The sequence below is a fragment of the Stegostoma tigrinum genome, chromosome 30 (assembly GCF_030684315.1).
Source record: "Stegostoma tigrinum isolate sSteTig4 chromosome 30, sSteTig4.hap1, whole genome shotgun sequence".
NCBI classification, from domain to species: Eukaryota; Metazoa; Chordata; class Chondrichthyes; order Orectolobiformes; family Stegostomatidae; genus Stegostoma; species Stegostoma tigrinum.
Genome location: NC_081383.1, coordinates 28,689,502 through 28,711,950, shown reverse-complemented (window position 1 = coordinate 28,711,950; position 22,449 = coordinate 28,689,502). Strand labels below are relative to the sequence as shown.

At 37.7% G+C, this 22,449-nt stretch overlaps 1 protein-coding gene across 2 annotated transcripts in view; it reads left to right on the top strand.

Moving 5' to 3' along the window:
* tmem259 (transmembrane protein 259) overlaps positions 1-16,532 on the top strand; it is a 57,440-nt gene extending 40,908 nt beyond the window's left edge. For both annotated transcript variants that reach the window (XM_048559846.1, XM_048559845.2), the window contains exons 7-11: positions 864-921; positions 4,407-4,490; positions 7,918-8,050; positions 8,832-8,931; positions 15,042-16,532. In XM_048559846.1, coding sequence (XP_048415803.1) covers positions 864-921; positions 4,407-4,490; positions 7,918-8,050; positions 8,832-8,931; positions 15,042-15,806 — 1,140 coding nt within the window. In that variant the 3' untranslated portion in view covers positions 15,807-16,532. The remainder of the gene's footprint in view (positions 1-863; positions 922-4,406; positions 4,491-7,917; positions 8,051-8,831; positions 8,932-15,041) is intronic.
* Positions 16,533-22,449: the final 5,917 nt, after the last annotated feature.

The window sequence follows — 22,449 nt, the reverse complement described above, 5'->3', positions numbered from 1 at the left end:
CAATTAGATGCTTCTCTAAAAAAGGGGAAAAAATGTTATTATGGGATCAAACTATAGAAAATAGTGGCTTATTGCCCTGTTAGATTCTGATTATGTAAACCTGTAACTAGAAATTGAATTGATGTTTATAGGATTGAATATAATCAATTATTATTAAATGATTCATATGATTCTGGAGTTCCTCACTACACAAGGTGACAAACCAAAATTGTGCAGTGATGTAATTAGGATAGATGAATGTTTTGGATTCTGTTTGACCATTGGTGATCAGGAGATATTCATGCAAAACATTCTATCAAGAATTTAAATGATTGTGTGGGCTGGGAATGGGTATTTTGTATCAGGGTTATGGAATGAAGTTGAATTGTAGGGAAGAACTCACACTAAGCCTTTGTGGGCTGCTGAAAGAGCCACATAGCCACTTCTCGTTTTGGAACCTCAGATCCTGAAGTTTGTTCAGTCCACTAGTTGTGTGAGAGTTCTCTTTGCATAACAGTCTTTCCATTTGGAGGAGTTGTTCCAGCGAGAATTACAGCATAATGAAGTAAGACATTGATTCTTAATATATCCTGGTGTCAGACCTATTTTGTGATTTCTTCTCTTGCTATTTTAAACTGCCTGACTTCCTGAATTGAGAGCAGATCTGAATTACTGTGATTTAAATTGCATCCCTGGCATCTATCCTGTGTAAAAGATGCAGAATATTGGATTTTTTTTAACATTCGTGTTGTAGGTATATACTTACTAGTTTCTTGCAATTTTTTATTTTAAATTGAAGTTTAGAAATAATTCATACATTGCAAGCTGCAACGAATTCTCGGTTTTAGGAGAAGCTTTGACTGTGTTTACTTTCTCTTCCGCAGACGCTGTCGGTTTCAATGCTGTTACGTTACTCTCATCATCAAATTTTTGTCTTTATTGGTAAGCTTGTGCCATAAGATTTCGTCACTATTGAGAATTTCACGTAAAGTGAGCAGGAATGGTAGCCATTTTATTTAAATAATGTTAGTTTGCTAAATTCTTGTCCAAGTGCTTACAAAGAACAGACATATATTCACAAAACAAAGATGATGGGAACTGCAGATGCTGGAGAATCCAAGATAACAAAGTGTGAAGCTGCATGATCACAGCAGGCCAAGCAGCATCTTAGGCTCTATGTTGAAGGGTCTAAGCCCGAAACGTCAGCTTTTGTGCTCCTAAGATGCTGCTTGGCCTGCTGTGTTCATCCAGCTTCACACTTTGTTAATTCACAAAACAAACCCTGGTTTTCTTTCCTTGTTTATGTGCATCAACTTCATGTTATGCTATGAAATGTTAATGCATGACTGTTTAATGCCTTGTGAAATGTTCCACTCCAGTTCACATGGGTGACCATTCTATGATGAAGTTGTAAAGTTGCCATTAAAACAAAGCAGAGGTGAGAGTTATCCTTGCATAAGGCTATCTACAGTCATGAGATACATTAAAGGGCTTTACAGCCACGAAAATACTTCTTGTATAATGTTTGAAACATGCAGCTCTTTCCAAACAGCAAACTCTCAAACCACAGTGTGATAATGATCAGAATTATTTTGTGACATCGATTGAAGACTAAATATTGGCCAAGATATTGGAGATATGTATATTCAAGGTTGAGAGAGAGATTTTTATTCAATAAAGAAATCGAGGATTATGGGGAAAAGGCAGGAAAATTGAGTTAAGGATTGTCAGCTCAGCCCATGATGTCAACAAATGGTAGCGTAGACTTGATTGGCTGAATATCTGACTTCTGTTCTCACATCTGGTAGTATGATGGATAACTCTCCTTTCATTAAAATTATCTCCATTTGATTTTTTTTAACAACCGTCCCAGCAGTAAATGGGGTCTCGGTTTAATGTCTCATTCTGAAATGTGACATGTCGAAAAAATACAGCATTCCCTGAGAACTGCACTTGAGCGTCACCCTTTTTAGTTTTGCTGAGCCAAGGCTGGAACATTTTACATATTTTATTCATAGGATGTGGGCAAGATAAGCCTGTAATTATTGTCCATCCCTCAATGCACTTAAGATGATGATGATGAGCTGTCTTCTTGAACCATTATAGTTCAGACTACGTGCATCCACAGTGCTGTTAGGAAGGGGCTTCTAGGAAGTTGATCCAGTTAGTGGCCAGGAATAGTCATGTACCTCCAAGTCAGGCTATTATGTAACTTGGACAAGAACTTCCAGGTGGTGTTGTGCTCGTGCATATTGTTGCCCTGTTAGTTTAGACGGTGGAGGCTGCTGCTGATATGGAAGATGTTGTTGAAAGAGTCTTGGTGAAATGTTGCAGTGCTGCTAACAGATGGTACACTCTGACTGTGTGTCAGTGGTGAGGGGAGATATTGTTAAAGGTGATAGATGGTATGTCAGTCAAACAGATTGTCTTGGCTTGAATGGTGTTGAACTTCTCGAATGTTATTGGAACTGCGGTCATCTAGAGAAGTAGAGAGTATTCTGTGACATCCTAACTTGTACCTTGTAGATGAAAAACGGGATAATTGAGTGCTGGCCCAGTTCACTTTCTAGCTTGTGGAACCTCAAGGACATTAATTGAAGAAATGTCTGTAATACTGTTTAATGTTTCATCTGTTTCTGTCTCAGTGTAACTTTCTGCTGTCTGAACCGTAGTAAGTTTATATGTTACCTTCCATATTCAGGGAAATAGCTGCATAAGCCATTTCCTTTCACCTCTAGCATCCCATAATGTTTCAAAGTATGTTCCTTTGATTTATGTCTTTCCATTTCAGCTTTTGTTCTTTTCGAAAAATTCCTAGTGTGTGTGGAAGGAAGATGAGAGATGGAAAAGGAAATTCTACACTAGTCTTTAATGCACTGTACATTTGCTCCTCTTGTTGAAGTCCATTGCTAGTCTGAAGTGCACGTGCACTTAATGCACGTGCACTTAATGTCCATTGTGAGCCCCCAAAGGTTGGGAGGAACACTTTTAGTATGGGAAGTTCTTTTTGGTCTTGTCCCAATTTTCTGCAACCTATTAAATTGTTATACAATCGACCTGTTGCTACTTGCTTCTAACAGCAACTGGCAACTTTGGGGAAAAATAGGCCACAACAGGTCTTGACTTGAATCATTACCATTGTTCTTTTAATGTGGTAAACCCAGAGCAAATCCTAGAAATAGGAAGATGTTCAAGGTAGGGCCTTGTAACCTAGAGTTCTTTTTCTTTCATGGTATGTGAGCATAACTGGCTGGGATAACATTTATTGCCCATTCCTAATTGTTCTTGACTCAGTTGTGGTGAACTGCCTTCTTGAACTTCTGCAGTCTATTTGGTGTGGGTAGACCCACAAAATTATTGAGGAGGGAGTTCTAGGATGAACCAGTGAAGTATTTAAAAGTCAGGATGAATGGCTTGGAGGGTGGTGTTCCCATGTATCTGTCACCCTTGTCCTACTAGATGGTAGTGGCTATGGGTTTAGCGTCTATTCAAACTATATAAATTATCACTTTTTTTCGGTAAAAGTGTTGCTTCTGAAAGGCCCATTTAATTTCTTGGTGACTATTTTATATTGGTGCCCTTAAGTTTTGGCCTTCTCTGCAAGTGGAAACATTCTCTTTATGGCCACTGTGGCAAAACTTTTCATATTCTAAAGCCCTCTATTAGGTCATCCTTTATTAAAAGCCTGTTCAGCCTGTTTTAATCGGTATTATCTTGCATTTCTAGCATACTCATTGGAGTATTTTGCACCATCAAGAACCCCTTTTACTACCCTTCTATTGTATGGTGACCACAATTGTACATAGTCTTCTAACTGGGGTTCAATCAAAGTTAAATATGAATTTAGCTCAAGCTTTCTACTCTTCTGTTTTTCTAGAAATACAACGTTGAACTGATTGGCTTTGTTAACCTGCATCACTACTTTGTTTTCTCTTAAGTAATGGAGTAATCACTTAGGAGCCAGCCCACTGCTTCTAAATAAGCACACTAAGGTGAAGAGAGTAGAGGATTATACTGATGCGATTTGATAGGAGTGGCGGTGTTGGAGCTGCACGGCGCGAACTGTTTGTGCTAAATGGCCTTGCCTGTGCTGTTTTATGTAAATCTGTACAATATTCACTAACCCATCCTTATTACTAAAGGTTATTCTGGCAATACCACATGTTCCAACACACTGCATGCTTTACTTACCTTGAGGGTACAATAGTTCTAATACAGTAAGAATAGGTAAAATAATTAATGCAAAATGTTCTTGCCCACTTCTTTATATTATTACAATAATTCCAAAAATTATACGTGTAAGGTTGTATATCTTAATTAGAAATAAAAAGGCTTGTGCATTTGAAAAGGAGCTGCATAGTCTAATATATGACCTGAAATATGAGCGTGATATATTGTAAATTAATGTACTTTTATTTTTCTTTCAGTTGATTTGTTGCAGATGTTGGAGATGAACATGACAATTGCATTTCCTGCAGCTCCTTTACTTACTGTGATACTAGCACTTGTTGGTAAGAATGTTTTGTAATGAGTAGCATTTTTTTATCTTCCTGTCTTTTTCATGAATCTGAAACTATTATGGAAAACTGAACCTTTAATAGGAGGAAATACTTGAGCAATCAGAATAAATTTCCATTGCTGACAGTTTATTCGTCATCCCCGAAAGAAAGGCCACCTAATGTGAACTCTTATGATGAATCCCACAAATACTTAACATCTTAGTTTCAGATGTTAGCTAACCCTCCTATGCATGTGAAATATTATCTGCTTTTTAATTTAAAATTACTGCCATACTTGAGTAAAATAATATGCTGTGATAATTTCAGAAACTGACTAGTGCTGTACATTGCATTGTGGCCAATACAGAATAATTGTACATCTGCAATTTTCTGAAACTGGTATATGCCTTAATAGCCACAAATTAAAAAAAAATGGAAAATCCAAGAAGTCTGAAATAAAAGCAAAGATTGATGGTAATACACAATAGTTACCTAAAAGAGAAAGACAGGTTAACATTTTGTTTAAGACTCAAGTCATGATGGGAGTGTTACTTCGAGGATAAAAGTCCCAGTGATTAGCATAACTTGAATTTCGGTATCAGGCTACTAGTAGTCATGATAAACTGAGATACCCTATACAAATGGAACTGAAGATATAATTAATTATTGAATTGGATAATTAATTTTATTGCAAATTGTATGGTATACAAACAGTAAATTAGGAGCAGGAGTAGAAACTTGACTCCTCAAGTCTATCCCAATAACATGTCAGCCCCTTTTTTCAATCCAGAATCTTTCTACCTCACCCATAAAAAGCTAAAATATTCTGCTTCCACTGCCGTTTGAGGAAGAAAGGTGTAACAACTTGTGACCCTCAAAAAAAAATTCTCCTCATCTGTCCTTAAAGGGTGACCACTTATTTTTAAACCGTAACTACTAGTTCTAAATTTTCCCTCGAAAGGAAACATCCTGTCTATAGCCATCCTGAAAATCATCCCTAGGATCTTGCATGTTTCAATCAAGTCACCACCTGCTCCTCTAAAATTCGTTTACAAGCTAATCTGTCTAACTTTTGCATACTCGATGATATAACGATTCTAGTCGTAGAAAGTAAGATGCAGCAGATAGTGAAGAAGACAAGTAGTATGGTGGCTTTTATAATGAGAGGATTTGAGCATAGGAGTTTGGATGCTGTGCTGCAAGTGTGAAGGGCTTTAGTTGAGACCACAGCTGGAGTATAGTTTGTAGTTTAGGTCTCCTTATCGGAGGAAGAGTATTCTGGTCGCGGGGAGGCAGTGCAAAATGGTTTGCCATACTGATTCCTGGGCTGGCTAAACTGATGTGTGAAGAGACACTTAATTGTTTAGGACTATATTTGCTGAAGTTTAGAAGAGTAAAGGGAGTGTCATAGAAATCTATAAAATTCTAAGAGGACTAGAGAGGCTAGGTGCAGGAAACAGGTTTCTGATGACCAGGGAGTCTGATCAGTGGTTACAATATAAGAATGTTGGCTTCTTACAAAGCAATTTAAGACTGCCTTACACAACAACTGTCATCATCTTATGCCAGTGTCTATTCAATTAAAAAGAAAAACTAGTTATTCCATTAGTCATGCACCACATTCACATTTGGCTCAATATTATTCAAGAAAGTATCAAATCAACTTTTGGAGAGCTTTTAGAAAGTAGTAATCATACATGTGTACAATAAATCAAAAAGCAAATCTGCCAGGAATTGTTTGCAGTCAGCCCAGTCTGACACAAAGCTCATGTTCAGGAGTTATCTCCGAACTAATTGAAATTATTGTGAGCGTACACTGTCTCCCTGTCAATTTTCTGCCTTCTTGTAGCAACTATTGCATTGTGGTGCATGTATCAAAGTAATCAGTTGGCATCGGAGTAAAGATCTTCCTGCATGGATCTGGACTTTGCTTACATGGTCAATCCTCCAAAGAAAGATTACACAGTGATTGGTATTTGATTCTCAGAGGGTGAATGACTTGTTAGCCTTAACTGGTCACAAAGTATCAACTAAAAGTTTGGCCCTACTGCAGATTGAAGATTACATTTATTTCTGCATCTACATGTGTTTTTATCTTTCATCTGGCCAACTTCATGCAGATGGAAAGTTTGGAGTTCAAAAAAGTGAGGCTCTTGTAGGAGCTTCACCTTGAGATTCTAATATTATTATCCTATCAATGCTGATTTCGGTGCAAAATTACTTCCCATCAAGTTTAGGTAGCACTTCTTAGCCTGCCTTAAAATGGATTTATAGGAGACAGTTTGGCTGAGGAGTAATTTAAGTAAGAGGGATTTTCCCCTGGTGACAGAGCACACTTAGTACTTGCAAAGATTAGCATTTTTTTTCAATCATGTTGCGTTTGGTAGGAGCAAGGAAATGTTTTGCAGTGTTCACAATAATTAGAAAAGAGAGAATAATTGCATCCAGCAAAAATTGTATTGTATTCTTGGAATGATTCAACACATTTGACATCTAATGAATAAATTTGAATGTAGTCATTATGTAAGCTTATACGGTTTCATTCCATTAAGCATATGTTTAAAAGACAATTTTTTTAATATAAGGCCATTGTGTGGCTTTACCCTGAATTATTCATTTTAGATTTACTAGTTTAATCCTTCCCAAATTTCCAGATACTCAATGCGAAATATGTCTAAATAATTTCAGAAAGAACTCAACTATAAAAGAATATGCTGCTTTTGTTATTCAGAACAACTAGATTTGCTTTTTCAATTTTTTTACAATTCATCATTGATAATGGAATTTGAGATTACTACTCCTTTTCCATTCTTCCTCAATTTATTTTGTTTGTTTTGGTCACTCATTGTCTCCATCCTTGTTCTTTCCTGTTTTTGTTTACTGACCCTGTTGTTATGTTAGTCTAGTGTTTCCGCTTCTCTTGAAGGCTTTTATGCTAAGAAAATTTTACAGTTACTTATCTGAAATGTTGTAAAATGAGAGGTTTGACAACACAGTGTCATTTGTGGAAGTGTTTGTATTTGACAAAATAGATAACTTGTGAAAAGCAAACCAGTTTAAATTCAAATTGTGTTTTGGAAATGGATACACAGCGCAGGTGAGTTTTTCTGTGCATGTCACATCGCAGCCAGATACAGTTCTGTAGGCCAAGGGGAACATGACACATAATACAATAATAACAGTATGGACCCCGAGATTTCTTTTGGATTACAGGTGGGATTATGTGAGAGAGATTTCAATTTCAATTTCAAACAATGCACTGGTGACTGTAATCTTGCTGACTTTGTTTGCTGTTACATCTTGATTGCAATGTTTGCAACAATTTGTTTTGAAACTGATATTTTTCAAAAGATTGATTTTTTTTTACTTTTTAATATTCAATGTAAGTCACTTTAAATGAACAGGCTTGTCTGATATTTTTAAAAATTTCGTCCTCTAGGGATGGAAGCCATAATGTCTGAATTCTTCAATGACACAACAACAGCATTTTATATTATTCTAATAGTTTGGCTTGCAGACCAGTACGATGCAATTTGTTGTCATACTAACACCAGCAAACGGCACTGGCTTAGGTGGGTATTTAACCAATATCCAATTTAGCTAATGTCTGAACTTCTTGTGACTTCAATTTTTTTAATATGTTTTTTACCCGTTGTATTTTGCTTGGTTAGACGGACTCTGCATTGAAGAAGGGTAGAAAGAAAGGGTGGAAAAGGTTTGATGGGAATTTACTGCGAAGTTTTCTATCAATGATAGCATAATTGATGTCATGGTTTTCAGTTTAAGTTTGCTTGTTTTTACGACCAGACTAGGATAGCAACAGTTTAGCACATTTACTGGGTAGTTTTTGAACTTGTGTTTGGATCTTCCACTAATTTGTTATAATTTATACATAAACGTTGTTAACTACTTTTTTAAAAAAATGCAAAATCTGATGGATAACCTGGCAGGCTTTTCAAACCCAGAACTTTAGCAAGAAAATCAATGCATCAAAACATTGGAATGCCATGGGTTTCAGCATTCCTAAATAAATTGTACTGAAACAGAGAAGACCATTGATGATGTGAAGAAAAATGTGCAGTGATGTCCATTATGAATTGTTCTCAAAAGAACTCAGTGTTATCAGTTGACTACGTATTGTACACTTCGGTCGTTCTAATCATCTTGACAAGCGGTTTGTAGCCTCTAATACCGTTTATGCCATCCTGATTTAAGTTACGTGAGGTTTTTTTTAATCTACAATCTCCAGCTTTTTGTGTGTACAGTTGAAGTACATGTCTCAACAAACTTATTTTGATGGGCTAATGTATGTCCTCGAACCAAAATTTTACGAATAAACTTTTTTTTTTACAGATTCTTTTACTTGTATCACTTTGCCTTTTACGCCTACCATTATCGCTTCAATGGGCAATACAGCAGCTTGGCTTTGGTGACATCATGGCTGTTTATTCAGGTATATTCTTGGAGTTCTTCATTTTTATTCTAAATTTCTTCCCATCCCTCATGAAAGTATTGATACTCGCATTGTACTGAGAAGTAAAATCTCCAAAGAAAAAGTGATTTCTCCGTGGCTAACTAAAAAAGTTGAGGATAGAATAAGATTAAAATGTTGCCAGTAGGGTAATAAACTTGATGGTTAGGAGAATTTTAGAAAGCAGCGAAGGATGAAAAATTGGTGAGAGAAAATAAAAATTATAGTAGACTAGCAAGAAATGTAAAAATAAGAGGGAGAAAGATCTTCTATAAACCATGTAAAAAGACAGTAGCAAAGTAAATATTGATCGTTTAAAATCTGATACAAGAGGAATTATAATGGGGAGTAAGGCATTGAAAACTACTAAACAAATGTTTTGAAGTTTGTTTCTACAGTAGTAGGCACATAAATCTTCCTGGAAAATTGGGGAACAATGATCTAATGTGTGAGGAACTTAACATTCATACGTTGAACAGGACGGTTGAATTTAATGGGACTAAAATCGAGCAAATCCTTGGACTTGATGGCCTACATCCAGGGTTCTTTTGGCACTCAAGTTCCCTAGATCTGGCTCAACCTTGTGTCTTGAAAGGTAGCATTCTTATATTTGCTAAGAGAAGACCGGAACTGTAACCCAGTTAAACTGACACCAATCATCAGGTTACAAATAATTGATCACCTAAAAAGTTGTCGGAGTAGGCAGTGTTAACATGATCTTTTTTTTTAAATGAAAGAAATCCTATTTAGCAAATTGTGTGTTTTAACATGTAACTAGTAGAGTTTTCAGTAGAGCAAGCAATGGATATAGTTTTGTTCGGATTTTTGAAAAGCATTTCTTAAGGTGTTCCAGGAAAAGTTGATGCACAAGAGCTCATGGAGTTGAGATACTGCATTACCAGGGATACAAAATGGTTAAAAAATAGAAAACAGACAAAACATGTCTTTGCTGTAGGAATTTTGAGTCTTTAGGTACAATCTGGACCAATTGATAGAGCTGTTTCACTCAACTGTACAATGGTGCCAGTGCATTGAAGAGGATTGTGAAGGTCAGTTGTGTCAAAAGTTGCAGAAGTTGGAGATGAATGAGGAGGAATAATTTACCTTTTGCCATGGGCGCTTAGGATGCCACCTGTGACTTTGGGCACTGACAACATGTTTGAGGACTTCCAAGGAGAGTGTTTTTGGGTTATTTGGAAATTGGCTGAGATTTTGCAAGTGTATTCACATCAGGAGTTGTATTTGTTAGGAGAGGCTTCTAACAGCAGAGTTAAAGGAAAATGGGAGAACTATTTAAAAATAGCAAGATGGGACTGGGAGTAGTTGGGTAGCAGCTTTGTTGGAACAAAATAAAGAGGGCAGGAAACATATCTTATGTGCAACATGAGCTCAAAGTGCATAAGGAGACATAGCAATGGGACTAGCAAAAGATGTAGATTTGTGGCTATGTTAGCAGATATCTTTTAGAGGATGTTTTGCCTGGTGGGCTAGTTGAAAACAGGAACACAGTTGATCAGATGGTCTTGATCTCAATCCATAATTTTCTTGCATTTATTATTAGAAGTGCAGGTAGAGAAAGTTTTTTTTAGGAACATATTTCGGTGAGGTTAGCTTTGTATTCGAAGATTATCCATTAATGAGCAATTCCAGCAGATGAGAGCATTTTTGTCTTGTAGTGAGTAGTTCAGGAGATTCTTTTGTGGCAAGACTTTAGAGATTAGCTGGAATAGATGGAAGATTTGAATGGCTGTCAGTTTTCTCCTGGCTAGAGTTTGTGTCACTTTTTTCATTGTTGATCATTCAACTCAGTACCCTGTTCCCACTTTCTCCACCCTACCCTTTTGAGTCCTGTAGCCCTATCTGTCCGTTGCTCGAAAATATTAATATTTTGGCTCAAATGCTTTTTTTGGCAAAAGATTCTACCCTCTGGATGAAGAAATTTCACCAATCTCAGTCCTAAGCAGCCTACTCCCTATATTTAGACTAGACTGTGACCCCTGGTTCTGGACTCTCCAATGATTGGGAACACCCTCTCTGTATTTACCTAGTCTGATCCTGTTAGAATAGTACAGGTTTCAATGAGGTCTCCCCTCATTCTTCTGAACTCCAGTGACAGTAGTCCTAACTGATCCATAACATCTGACCTGCCATCCCAGAATCAGTCTTGTAAAACGTTGTTGCACTCCCTCCAAAGCCAGAACATCCATTCTTGGATAAGAAGACCAAAACTGCGCACACTACTCCCAGGTGTGGCCTCATCAAGGCGTGTACAAGTGCAACAAAACATTCCTGCTCTTGGACTGCTATCTTCTCACTATGAAACCAGCATATGTTTCCTATTTTACTGCCTGCTGTATCTGCATCAGAAACTGATGTACAAGGACACCCAGGTGTTGATATGCACCCCCCACTCCACTCCCACCTTGCTCAATCCATTGCCATTCAGCTAATAATCCACCTTTCTGTTTTTCCTATCAAAGTGAAGGACTTCACATTTACACTCCATCAGCTGTGCTTTTGCCCACTTGTCCAAATCACACTGAAACGTCTCTGCATCCTCCTCCCAGGTCACCATCCGACCGTGTTTGTCATATGCGAATCTGGAGATATTACATTTTGTTCCTTCATTTAAGTTATTAATGTTGTGCATTGCTGGGGCCCAAGCACTTAGCTCTGCAGTACCTCACTAGTCACTGGCTGCCACTCAGAAAGTGACCCATTTGTTCCTACTTTTTTGTTTCCGGTCTGCCTGCCGTTTATTTGTCCATGTCAGTTCACTATCCCTAATCCCACATGCTTTAATTTTACACGTCAATGTTGTGTATAGAACCATATCAAAAGCCTACTGAAAGCCGAAGTAAATCACATCCAATGGTGCCCTTTCATCAACTCTTAGTTAACATCTTTGCAAAATTCCAATCAGTTTATCCCTTTCATAAATCCATGCTGACGCTGTCGAACCCTGTCACTGTTTTCGGAGTGCCCTACTATTAAATCTGTCCTCATGGACTGTAGCATTTTCCCTACTACTGACGTCAGTCTAACTGATCTGTAATTTCCTGTTTTCTCTCTACCTTCTTGTTTAAATAGTGGAGTCACTTTAGTCACCCTCCAATCCATGGAACTTGTTCTAGAGTTTGAAAGGTGGCCACCAATCCATCCATTATATCCAGGGCTACTCCTTAAGAGCGCTCAGATTTAGATGATCAGATCCTGGAAATATCAACCTTTAAGCCCCAACAATTTCCCCAGTGCCATTTCCCTACTAACATTAATTTCCTTTATCCTCTATCTGTCTAAACCGGGTGTTCCTCAACATTTTTGGGATATTATTTGTGTCCTTTGTGAAGACAGAATTAAAATATGAATTTATTTGATACGCTATCTGTTTCCCATTAAACTTTGCTGTTTCTGATTTTAACTGACCTACTATTGTCTTCACATCTCTTTTTCTGTTCACATACTGATAGAAGGTTCTACTGTCAGTTTGCATGTTGCCCCGCAAACATGCTCTCACACATTGTTTTTCCCGTCTTACTCAATCCCTTTGTCGTCCTTTGCTGAAATCCAAACTGCTGCCAATCATCGTCAGGTTTGCTGCTATCTTTGGCCAATTTGTTTGCCCCTTTTTTCCGATTTAATACTGTTCCTAATTTCCCTTATTATCTGTAGCTGGGCTATCTTTTTCATTTTGCTTTTCTGCCACATAGGAATGAACAGTTGTTCCATGCATTCTTTAAAAGTTTGGCATTGTCTATCCTCTGTCATCCCTTTTAAGCAACCCTCCCCAATTTATCATAGCTAGCTTGTCCCTCACCATTGTAGTTTCCTGTATTTGGATTCAGGACTGAAGTCTCGGAATCAACTATATTACTCTCCATCTTGTGATATTGTGGTCACTCTTGCCAATTACTATTTATACCCAATACCCAGTCTAGATTGGCCTGGCCTCTTAGCTGCTTCTTTAAAGTATTGATCAAGATAATCATCCCATACACACACCAGGAATTCCTCCTCCCTGGTGTTGCTAGTGATTTTGATTTACCCAACCTATATGCAAATTATATGAAAACTATCATCCTAATAGCTGATTGCTAACCTTTTGTGATTTGAACACTAGTACATCTGGATCCGGTACATTTTAGAATTCCACAGTCACTGTCCATTTAAGTGATCCACTGCAGTTTATTCTTCTTACCAAAATGAACAACTTCACATTTTACCACATATTCCATTTGCCAGAGTTTTGGTCACCTACTTAACCTATCTATACCAGCCTGCATCCTTGTTCATCATCTTCACAGTTTAGTTTCCTGCCTGTCTTTATGTTAACTTCAAATTTAACCACTGCGCCTTCAATCCCTTCATCTATGTAATTTGTACAAATTACTTCTACTGGACCCCACTTGTTGCATCCTTCCAATCTTTAAGCAACCCATTAACGCATACATTGTTTTCTGCAAACCAGCCAATGTCTTATCCATGCTAGTATTTTATGCCTTGTACCTTGAGTATATACTGCACATAATAACTTTTGTGTGGAACCTTGTCCAAAGACTTCTTGAAATTCAAGTACATTAATTAGCTCCTGTTTGTTCACACACATTACTCCATCAAAGAATTCCAACAAATAGATTGAACAGAATTTCTTTTTCATGAAACTATTCTGATTCCTCCTGATTACCTTGAAATTTTCAGAGTGCCCAGTTGTAACCTCCTTGCTGATCAATTCTGGCACTTTCTCTGTGACAGACATCATGTTATAAACATCAGTTTCCTGTTTTCTGTCTCCTTTCTCCTTTGAATAAAGGAATTGTATAATGCTGTTTTCCAAACTAATGCTACTACTCTAAAATTTTATGCATTTTGGAAAATTAACGCCAACACGCCACCTATTCAATTAGCTACCTTTTAAGTTCCTAGGTCAAAGTCCGTCAGGACCTACAAGTCCATCATTTTGCTCAGTATCACTTCCCTAGTGGTTATAATTTCACCAAGTTCCTATCTTCCTTCAACGTCATGATTTATGAGTACTACCGGGATATTTTTCTATCTTGAGTGAAGACCGAAGCAAAACACGTATTCTTTACATCCACAGTTTCTTTATTATCTATTGTCAACTCTCTATTCTCATTTTGGTTTTTTGTTTTTTAGATATCTGTACGAACTCTTACTGTTTGCTTTTTCAGTTCCAGCTAACTTTCTATCATGCTCTAATTTACTTGTCCTGATTAACCTTTTAACCATTATCTGCCACTCTTTGTATTCTGACTAGTCGTTTGGCCTCACACCTCACCTTTGTGTAATAATGCTTTCTCCTCTTGTTTGATGGTCTCCTTAACTTCTTTAGTTAACCATGGATAGTGGGTCTCCTTGAATTTTTTTATTACTGTAGGTATGTAATTACTCTGAACATTCTGAAATTTTCCTTGCTGCTGCTTTTTTTCTAATCTGTCTCCTATCCTAATATTTTAGTTTACTTCACCTAAATCAGTTTCCATGTCCACATAATTGCCCTTTTTAAACGCAAGCCTTAAATTCATTCTTCTCCCTTTCAAAACCAATGTAAAATTCAATCATATTATAATCACTGCTGCCTAGAGTTATTTTTACTCCAAGTACATTCATTAATCCTGTCACATTTCACAATACCAAGTCTAATATCGCCTAGTCTCCGGTCGGTTCCAGAATCTGCTGCTCTAAGAAACTGTCTCTGAATGTGAACTGTATCAGAACTGGATAAGTGAGCTCTCTTACTCGTGCCATATGACAAGGGAGACCAACAGGGAGAAGTCAAGAGTCAACTTTGCAGAGTCCTATAACAAGTAGGTAGCTATTGGCCTTTGAAAAGAATGTCCAAACATCACGCACAGTTACATTGCAGGAGCCTGAACAGCTGATAAGTTACAATTTTATGTTAAGAAAGGGACATTCACTAGTTAAGGGCAGGATATTAATTGTTGACCCTGGAGTTGACTTGCATTATATTGTGTTTGTTCCCGTGTCTGTGTGTGTCGAGAGGCCTGGTATAAAATTTGAATTGATTACAACATCAGCATTACTCATTAATTGGATTTTTTTCCTCCATCCAGCATTCAATGATCTACTTCTTCCATCACTATGAGCTACCTGCCATCCTTCAGCAAATTCGCATTCAGGAAATGTTACTGCAGAATCAACAGGCTGGCCAGGCCAACCAGACAACACTTCAGGACAACCTCAACAACAACACTGCAATAGATAGTGCACAGCCAAGTCCAGCTGACACAGGCAACCACCTTACAGCTGGTTCTGATGCAGCCCAACTTAGTGGTACTCCCAGCTTGGCTGATAGCATTCAGCCAAATCGCATGCAGAATCCAAGCTCTGAGGTCACACCATTAAGTGGTGATCTAAACTGGGTGGCAGAAACTGCTGCTATCATATCAGAAGGTATTGCGGCTCCCGAACAGAATACACCCACACAGAGCTCCAGCAACATGACTGAGCCATTAAGCAATGACAACTCAAATACCGAGGATCTATTAAATGATTCTAATGCCATTGATCATAAACAACCTGGTGCAAGTTCTGTAGAAAACAAAATAGCAGTGTCTTCACATAGTGGTGGCCTTCAAAAAGAAATGGACCATAACACATTAAATTATTGTGCAGCTGAGAATGAAGAGGTTGTTCTCACTAAAACTGACCATGAGGACATGTCTGCCACACAAGATATTGAGACCTATGGGCTTCTACCTCTGCATGGTAGTGACACTAGCATTGAGCAATCACAGATGGACCATGGAAGCCAATCTAGTGTTTCAAATAGTTCTCTAACAGAGACAAGCGGTCACAGCATTTCAAGAACCTCGTGACTCTTATTTTCTGTTCTATATGGAAATTTGTTATTGGAAGATCTTTTTGCAAAGTTCACAGCAAGTGTATGGTAGAGTGTGTGGGGGGGAAATTACTATTACATCGTGTTTTCATCTGTAAAACCAAAATATCCCAGTGCTTTCAGGTTGGGTCCATGAAATGGAGAATGGGGGCAGAAGCAGCATGCTGTTCAGTGAGCATTAATAGTAAGAGCTCAATTAGAACAATTAACTCCTGCATTCAGTCACTGAATCCATGTTCTTTAGCACAGCTGTGTTACTGATATTTGAGCTAAAGTACTGAGGAACACTAACAGTCTATAAAATGAGGAAGACTGCCCTTCAAAAAAAGGAGAGCAGCTGATTCCACAGCTGGTTTCAAGAAAGGTAAATGTCTGAATGGCGGTAGAAGATGGCTTGGTTCTTTGAACTCACAGTATACATGTAAGTTGATTCCACAGTGCAATAAGTTGATGTGTATTGATTCTATTCTGCAAGGTCTCGATACCCGAAAGACTCTTAGAAGTCTTGTTTCTTGAACTGGTGCCTAAGTATAGGAGAGAATTGAAAGGTAGTGTCAGAAATTCCCTGTAACTTCTAATAAACTTTGGATCTAACTAATTTGGATCTGATTCTGATTGACTTTTCTGTTGACGATATTGTATTTAAATGTAATGTGAGAGCTTCTGTCTTTGTATATATTAAAATAAATGAGATCTAAATATGCCTATGAATTACTTTAAAATGTATGAGCCACATGTAGTGATAACATCCCTAAAAGAAAAATGTTCTGTGGCTTTGGCCAAAAACTGTAAATTTTTTCCCAAATACTGGAACTGGACTTTTGGATTCACAGGATAAAGGACACTGTCTGCTTAGGGTCAGTGTGTATTTCAAATCTGCCCTAAATTTGAGTAGCCCGATGGCACTAGTGTGAAATGTCATTCTGCAGCACCCCAGCCAACTCAACACATTTAAACTTTGAAACATTTGAGTTGCTTAGCTGTGCAAATCAGAAAATGTTGTCTTCAGTCTACACTGAGTCAGCTGATCTGAACTGGGAGTAAAAATAGTAGTGCTGCATTTGGCCTTGAACAATTGGATAAAGAGGGCACACTCCCAGATTAGCATAAAAAGAAGATCCCTCACCTGGATGACGCTCTAAAGAATGAGACTATTGTTGAGGAACTGGAGCTCTTCCAGTGTTGTAGTCTAGCAGGTGGCTCTCAAAGAACAGCAGACCACTGAAGTAAAACTTTTTTTTTCTTGCTAACATGTGCCATCTCTGAGCTGTCAAGTTGTTTGGATTTCTGTTGATACTGCTACAACCTATTTCTCATAGATTCCAAAGTCAAATGATAGATGCTTTCCTCAAGTCTTCATAAGTCCAGATCATTGATCGAGATACATTCAAATCTCAGTTTCTGAAAATGTCAAACAAATTACAGTACCAAAAGAAGCAATTTATTCCATGATACTTGTGCAAGGTGCAATGTATTCTATCCTTTGTCTTTCTCCTATCCCATGTTATTTTTAAAATATTTTCATAATTAAACTAACTTTTCCATCTTTTTAACTTTTGTTAATAAAACCTCCCAGACCCGATAAATTACATGAACAATTGAAGATTTTTTGTATTCTGTGCACTGTTTACATTTCCATGCTTGCTTTATTAAATTTAATGTAAATCTGATTAGATTGCTCTTCAATCATTTGCTATGAAATTGAATACTATGCACAAGGATACAATTAAATGTTGTAAAATAAAAGCCACTTTCGGAAGTTCGGCTGGCCTCACTGCCTTGTAACAAACGTTGAATTGGTCATCTTTTTAGTTAATTGGCGCATACTGCACTCTCAAGAGCAGCATAACTATATTTGATTGCTGTTGCATACAGCAAACAGTTTATTTACCATAATTTAAACTTGAAAGTTAAGGTTTGCAACACCGACTTCTGCAAAGCTTAATTCATACATGTGACAATTTTCTGCCTCATATATTAAAAATAGAAGTTACCTGTCTACTTTTGATAGGCTAATGCTGCTAGGTCAATACTGGAAGGTTGTATAAGCCTCTACATTAATAGAAATCAGATAGTATGAATATTGCTGAAGAGACACATTTTGACACAGCTTTCATCAGGGTATGGTACTCATGAGAATAAAAGTAGAGCAATATTTTATATTGCATGAGAAGAGAGTGGTTATTGGTTAGCAGATGGACTGTGTTAGAAGTTTGGTCATAGAAAGTTTAGATGATGGCTGATGGTTGGCTACCTGGTTTAAGTATAAACAATCAGTCAACTTGCATAGTATAAATTTAAACACATCTCAGCAGTTAACTGTCAGACGTCTTTTGGTGTAGTTTCCATGGGAAATCCTCTACCACTAATGGCAAGTTTTTTGGAGCAGGAGTAGGCCATTCAGCCTATAGAGTCTGTTCTTCCAAGTCAGTCTTAAATGTTATTCTCTATATTTCTTGATGCTGTTTACTAGACCATCATAGTCATACAAAATGGAAATAGACCCTTCAGTCCAACAAGTTCATGCTGACATAGTCCTACCTGCCTGATCTTGGCCCATATCCCTCTAAATCTTTCCTATACGTGGATTTATGCAAATGTTTTTAAATGTTGTAACTGTACCTACATCCTCCACTTTCTCTGGCAGTTCATTCTACATAAAAACCACTGTGTAAAAATAAAAAGTTGTCCCTCATATCCTCCTCAAATCTTTCTCCTCTCACCTTAAATATTTGCCCCATAGTTTTGAATCCCCGACCCTAAGGAAACGACACTTGTTATTCACATTTTCTATGCCCCTCATGATTTTATAAACCTTAAGGTCACTTCCCAACATCCTACACGCCAGTTTGAAAAAAATGTCCTAGTCTTTCTGGTCTAATTTTATTTCTTGAATCCTCCATTCCTGGTGGCATCCTGGTAAATCTTTTACAATAGACTCATTTTCCCAATGATTGATGTTAAGCTAGATAGCCATTGTCAATTAATGACCACTCTCCTTATACATTATGAAATATCCCCCTTTTTACATTGATATTAAGAATGTCCAGATGAAGTTGGGATAAAAAGCTTCAACAAAGTGTATTTTTCCAATACTAATACTCAAAGCAACTATTGGTAGGTTTCAATATAAAAGTGTCTGACTGGAGGACGAAAGATTCTTTGGCTTTGAGAAGTCATTATTTTGCACTCTTACTTTTGTGTACCTTTTATGAGGGCCTAAATGGTGCCGTTTTTGATTTTATGTCCCAGTATTTACAGCAACTTGTGACACACTATAAACATGACAACGTGGCCCAAAGTGCATCATTGGAGCATTATGTGATAAAATATGAGACTGAGGAAAATTTGATTGGGAAAGCACTGTGTGCCAGAATAAGAGTGCAAATATTTCAAAGGATTGTGGACTGGGGGGATTGCAGAGATAGTGAGGCTCAAGGCCATGGAAGAATTTGGAAACAAGAATGAGAATATTGAAGTCAAGATAATATTTGGCTAGGAACCAAAGTAAATCAACAAACACAGGTGTTAGAGGTAAGGTCTATGATGTGAGTTAAGACACTGACAGCCGAAGTCTGGATGTACTCATATTTACATAGGGTAGAATGTAGAGGTGTTTTCCCTTCATTCTTCAATGGGATGTGGGCTTCATTGGTTCAAACTAAAGGTTGTTGCCAGGAAGAGGCATGGAGTATTCGTAACTAAGGATCAGGGTCCAGAGACAATGACTTCAGTAGTCCCAATATTAAATTATTTTTGCTCATCCAGAACCATGTTAGATAAGCAGCTTGATTGTTAATCAAGAGCTAAGGAGTTGAGAGGGGTGATGAGAGTGCTATTGTAATTTGTATTGTAAGGTGCGCTGTGTTTTGGGACTTCATACTCAATTTGCACAAAATGGAGTTGGAAACAAGTTCTTTTAAATTTAGATTTTGTAACAATATGTATTTATTCACTTTAATTTTGAAAGTAGACGAAGGAACCTAGACAGGAAATAATTATCAAGCAATTGAAAATTGTTGCCCAAGCAATGTAAACAAGCAATTTGTTAACTGGTCTCTAATCAATAATGCTTCATAAGCAGTGTTCTGAACTCCTTTGATCCTGGCTGCTTGACAAACAAAGCCTGCCAGGCCATTCTTCAGATGAGAAATGCCTGCAAGTGTGCATTGTGAGTCTTTGAAATCTGGATGCTGTCAATACTCAATTGTTGAGGATTTGAGGCTGATATTCAAAACTTTCTGGACTAAAGACATCAAATGATGATGGGATTCAGCAGATAAGCGGAGTTCAGGTGAAAACCAGTCATGATCGTACTAAATGATGGAAAGGGCTTGAACAGCAGCAAGGTTAATTCTGTGTGAGTATAGCTGTGAAAGATAAGAAACAATGTAATTGTTGCTGGTCACTAAAACCATTTCCAATCTTTGCAGAAGATGAGTTGTTGCCTTTTGATTTAGATTAGATCAGATCAGCAATAGGAAGCTGCAGTTGGCCTCAGCTCCTGTAAGTAAGGAAGGTAAAGATTATTCATAGGTCCCATTCTTAATTGCTATTTAATAACCCCTGTTAACAAGTGTATCTAGATGGGCAGTGTTTAATAATGACAGCAGCCATTGCTGCCTCTGAGCTTGTGACCACAAAATTTCAGCTTTCAACTTCACTTGGCCCCGACTCTCACTTTGAATGAGATACTAAACCATAGCTTCCCAAAGGATGGGATGGTGCTGCTGATAGTGCAGTTCTGAGAGAGTATTGACAGTGCTCAAATGCTCAAGAAAAGTGTTTTACTATGCAATCTTCTGACTTGTTGAAACCATATTACTAACCAAACCAAGCTGTTACAATAGTAAGAGCAGTCAGAAATATTTATATAGTTTTCTATGCCAAGCACAAATTTGTTATTTCTTCCTCCTCCCAATAATAAGATGTTAACATTCAGGAATAAAACATTCCCATATATGGCATTGATGAGAGCATAGAGCACTCTTAAAAAATATTTATAGTTGCAAAGTAAGGTTCCTTGGTTGTGTACAGCTCAGGTTCAGTACAGGCCAAAGTTTCCTTTGCATCACCCTAGCAGATATCTTGTCCCAATCTCAAACATCTTATTGCAGTTTTGCATTTTTGAAAGTTTGTTGATCTAGGCCCAAGTGTAGCAAAAATTTGTTTGTAACTGCCCAAAATTTGTTTAAGAGGAGCTATTCTAATTAAAACTATGTCAGCAAGCCAGCATGATGCTCAAGATGGGAAACTAGTTATGAGGGGCTTGAAACCCTGGGACTATTTGCGTTGGAACAGCATATAAAAGAAAATGTATTAGAACATTTTTAATTTGTAAAATTTTTGACAGAGGAATTAGTGGAAGATTATTTCCCGTAGTCGGGGAGTCCGTGATAAAGGTGTCAACAGTTCAAAGCTGTAGAAGGATAGGGAGAACAGTTAGAAATTCATTTGCCAAGAGCATTATTGGAGTCTGGAATATTACTGTCAGATGAGGCAAAGGGCCTGATTAAAAATGAAAACTAGAAATACATTTTAAAAGATATGGAGCTAAGGGGAGAGTAGGGCATTGGGCTTATTCTCAGATTTCTCTAGCAAATTGTCAGTATAGACACTGGAATAGAATTAGAATCAGAATTGGCTTTATTGTAACGTACTCAAATGAGTAGAGTGAAAATTTTACAAGTTGCCACTTACTACGCAATCTTAACTACAAAGGTACCCAGATACCGATTCTTAGTGCAAATTCTTCGGCAAAACCAATTAGAAAAATAAATAAGTTAGAAGTTCAGAATAACAGTCCTTCAAACCCAGTCCACACAGACAACTAGCCTCTACTCAACACCAGGCCTTGACTCCAGACCACACTGGGTTTCACCTTGAGGCTCTCAAGGTGGGACAACGCTCTGGAATCATCTGGAGGCCACAGTGGTTGTCTTTGAGAGACCAGAGAATTTTATGGTTATGTGCAATCATTCAGATTCTCTGAATGTAGTTTGTTCTCTGCTTTAGGAAAGTGTCCTCATCCACAGAAAACAATTGTGGGATGGCTGAAGGCTTCTACTGACATTAGTGAAATTCATTGTCTCTGAGCCAAAAACTCATAACTACTCTGCTCATTTCCAGGCTCTCAATTCTAATAGTCTGGAGATATCTTGTGAAATGATTGATTTATTTAGTTCTTTAATGTAGTCTTTGCTCCAGGATTGCCTCCACATGGCCTTCCTGAGTGAAATCGTTTTCTTTTCCCCCTTACTTAATCTTGGTCCTTTATGCAGCTCTTGAGAGTTTCAATCCTGGATTCTTGGTCACAATCAAACAACATCATACGACTGTCACCCAGGCCAACTCACTTCAAGCTGCTTTCACCAATGTCCTTCCCTACGTCTTAAGGTGAGAAGTGAGAGTGTTCACTGATGAAAGCAAAATACTCATCTCCACTTGCAGCTCCTCAGATCGTGACGGAGTCCACGCCCATGTGGAACAAGAGGTAGACAAGATTCAGGCATGAGATTGTAAATAGTAACTAACAATTGCACCACATCACATACGTTATAAATAATGATTATTTTCAGCAGGAGAAAATCTAACCAGCCCCCCCTTGACATTCAATGGCA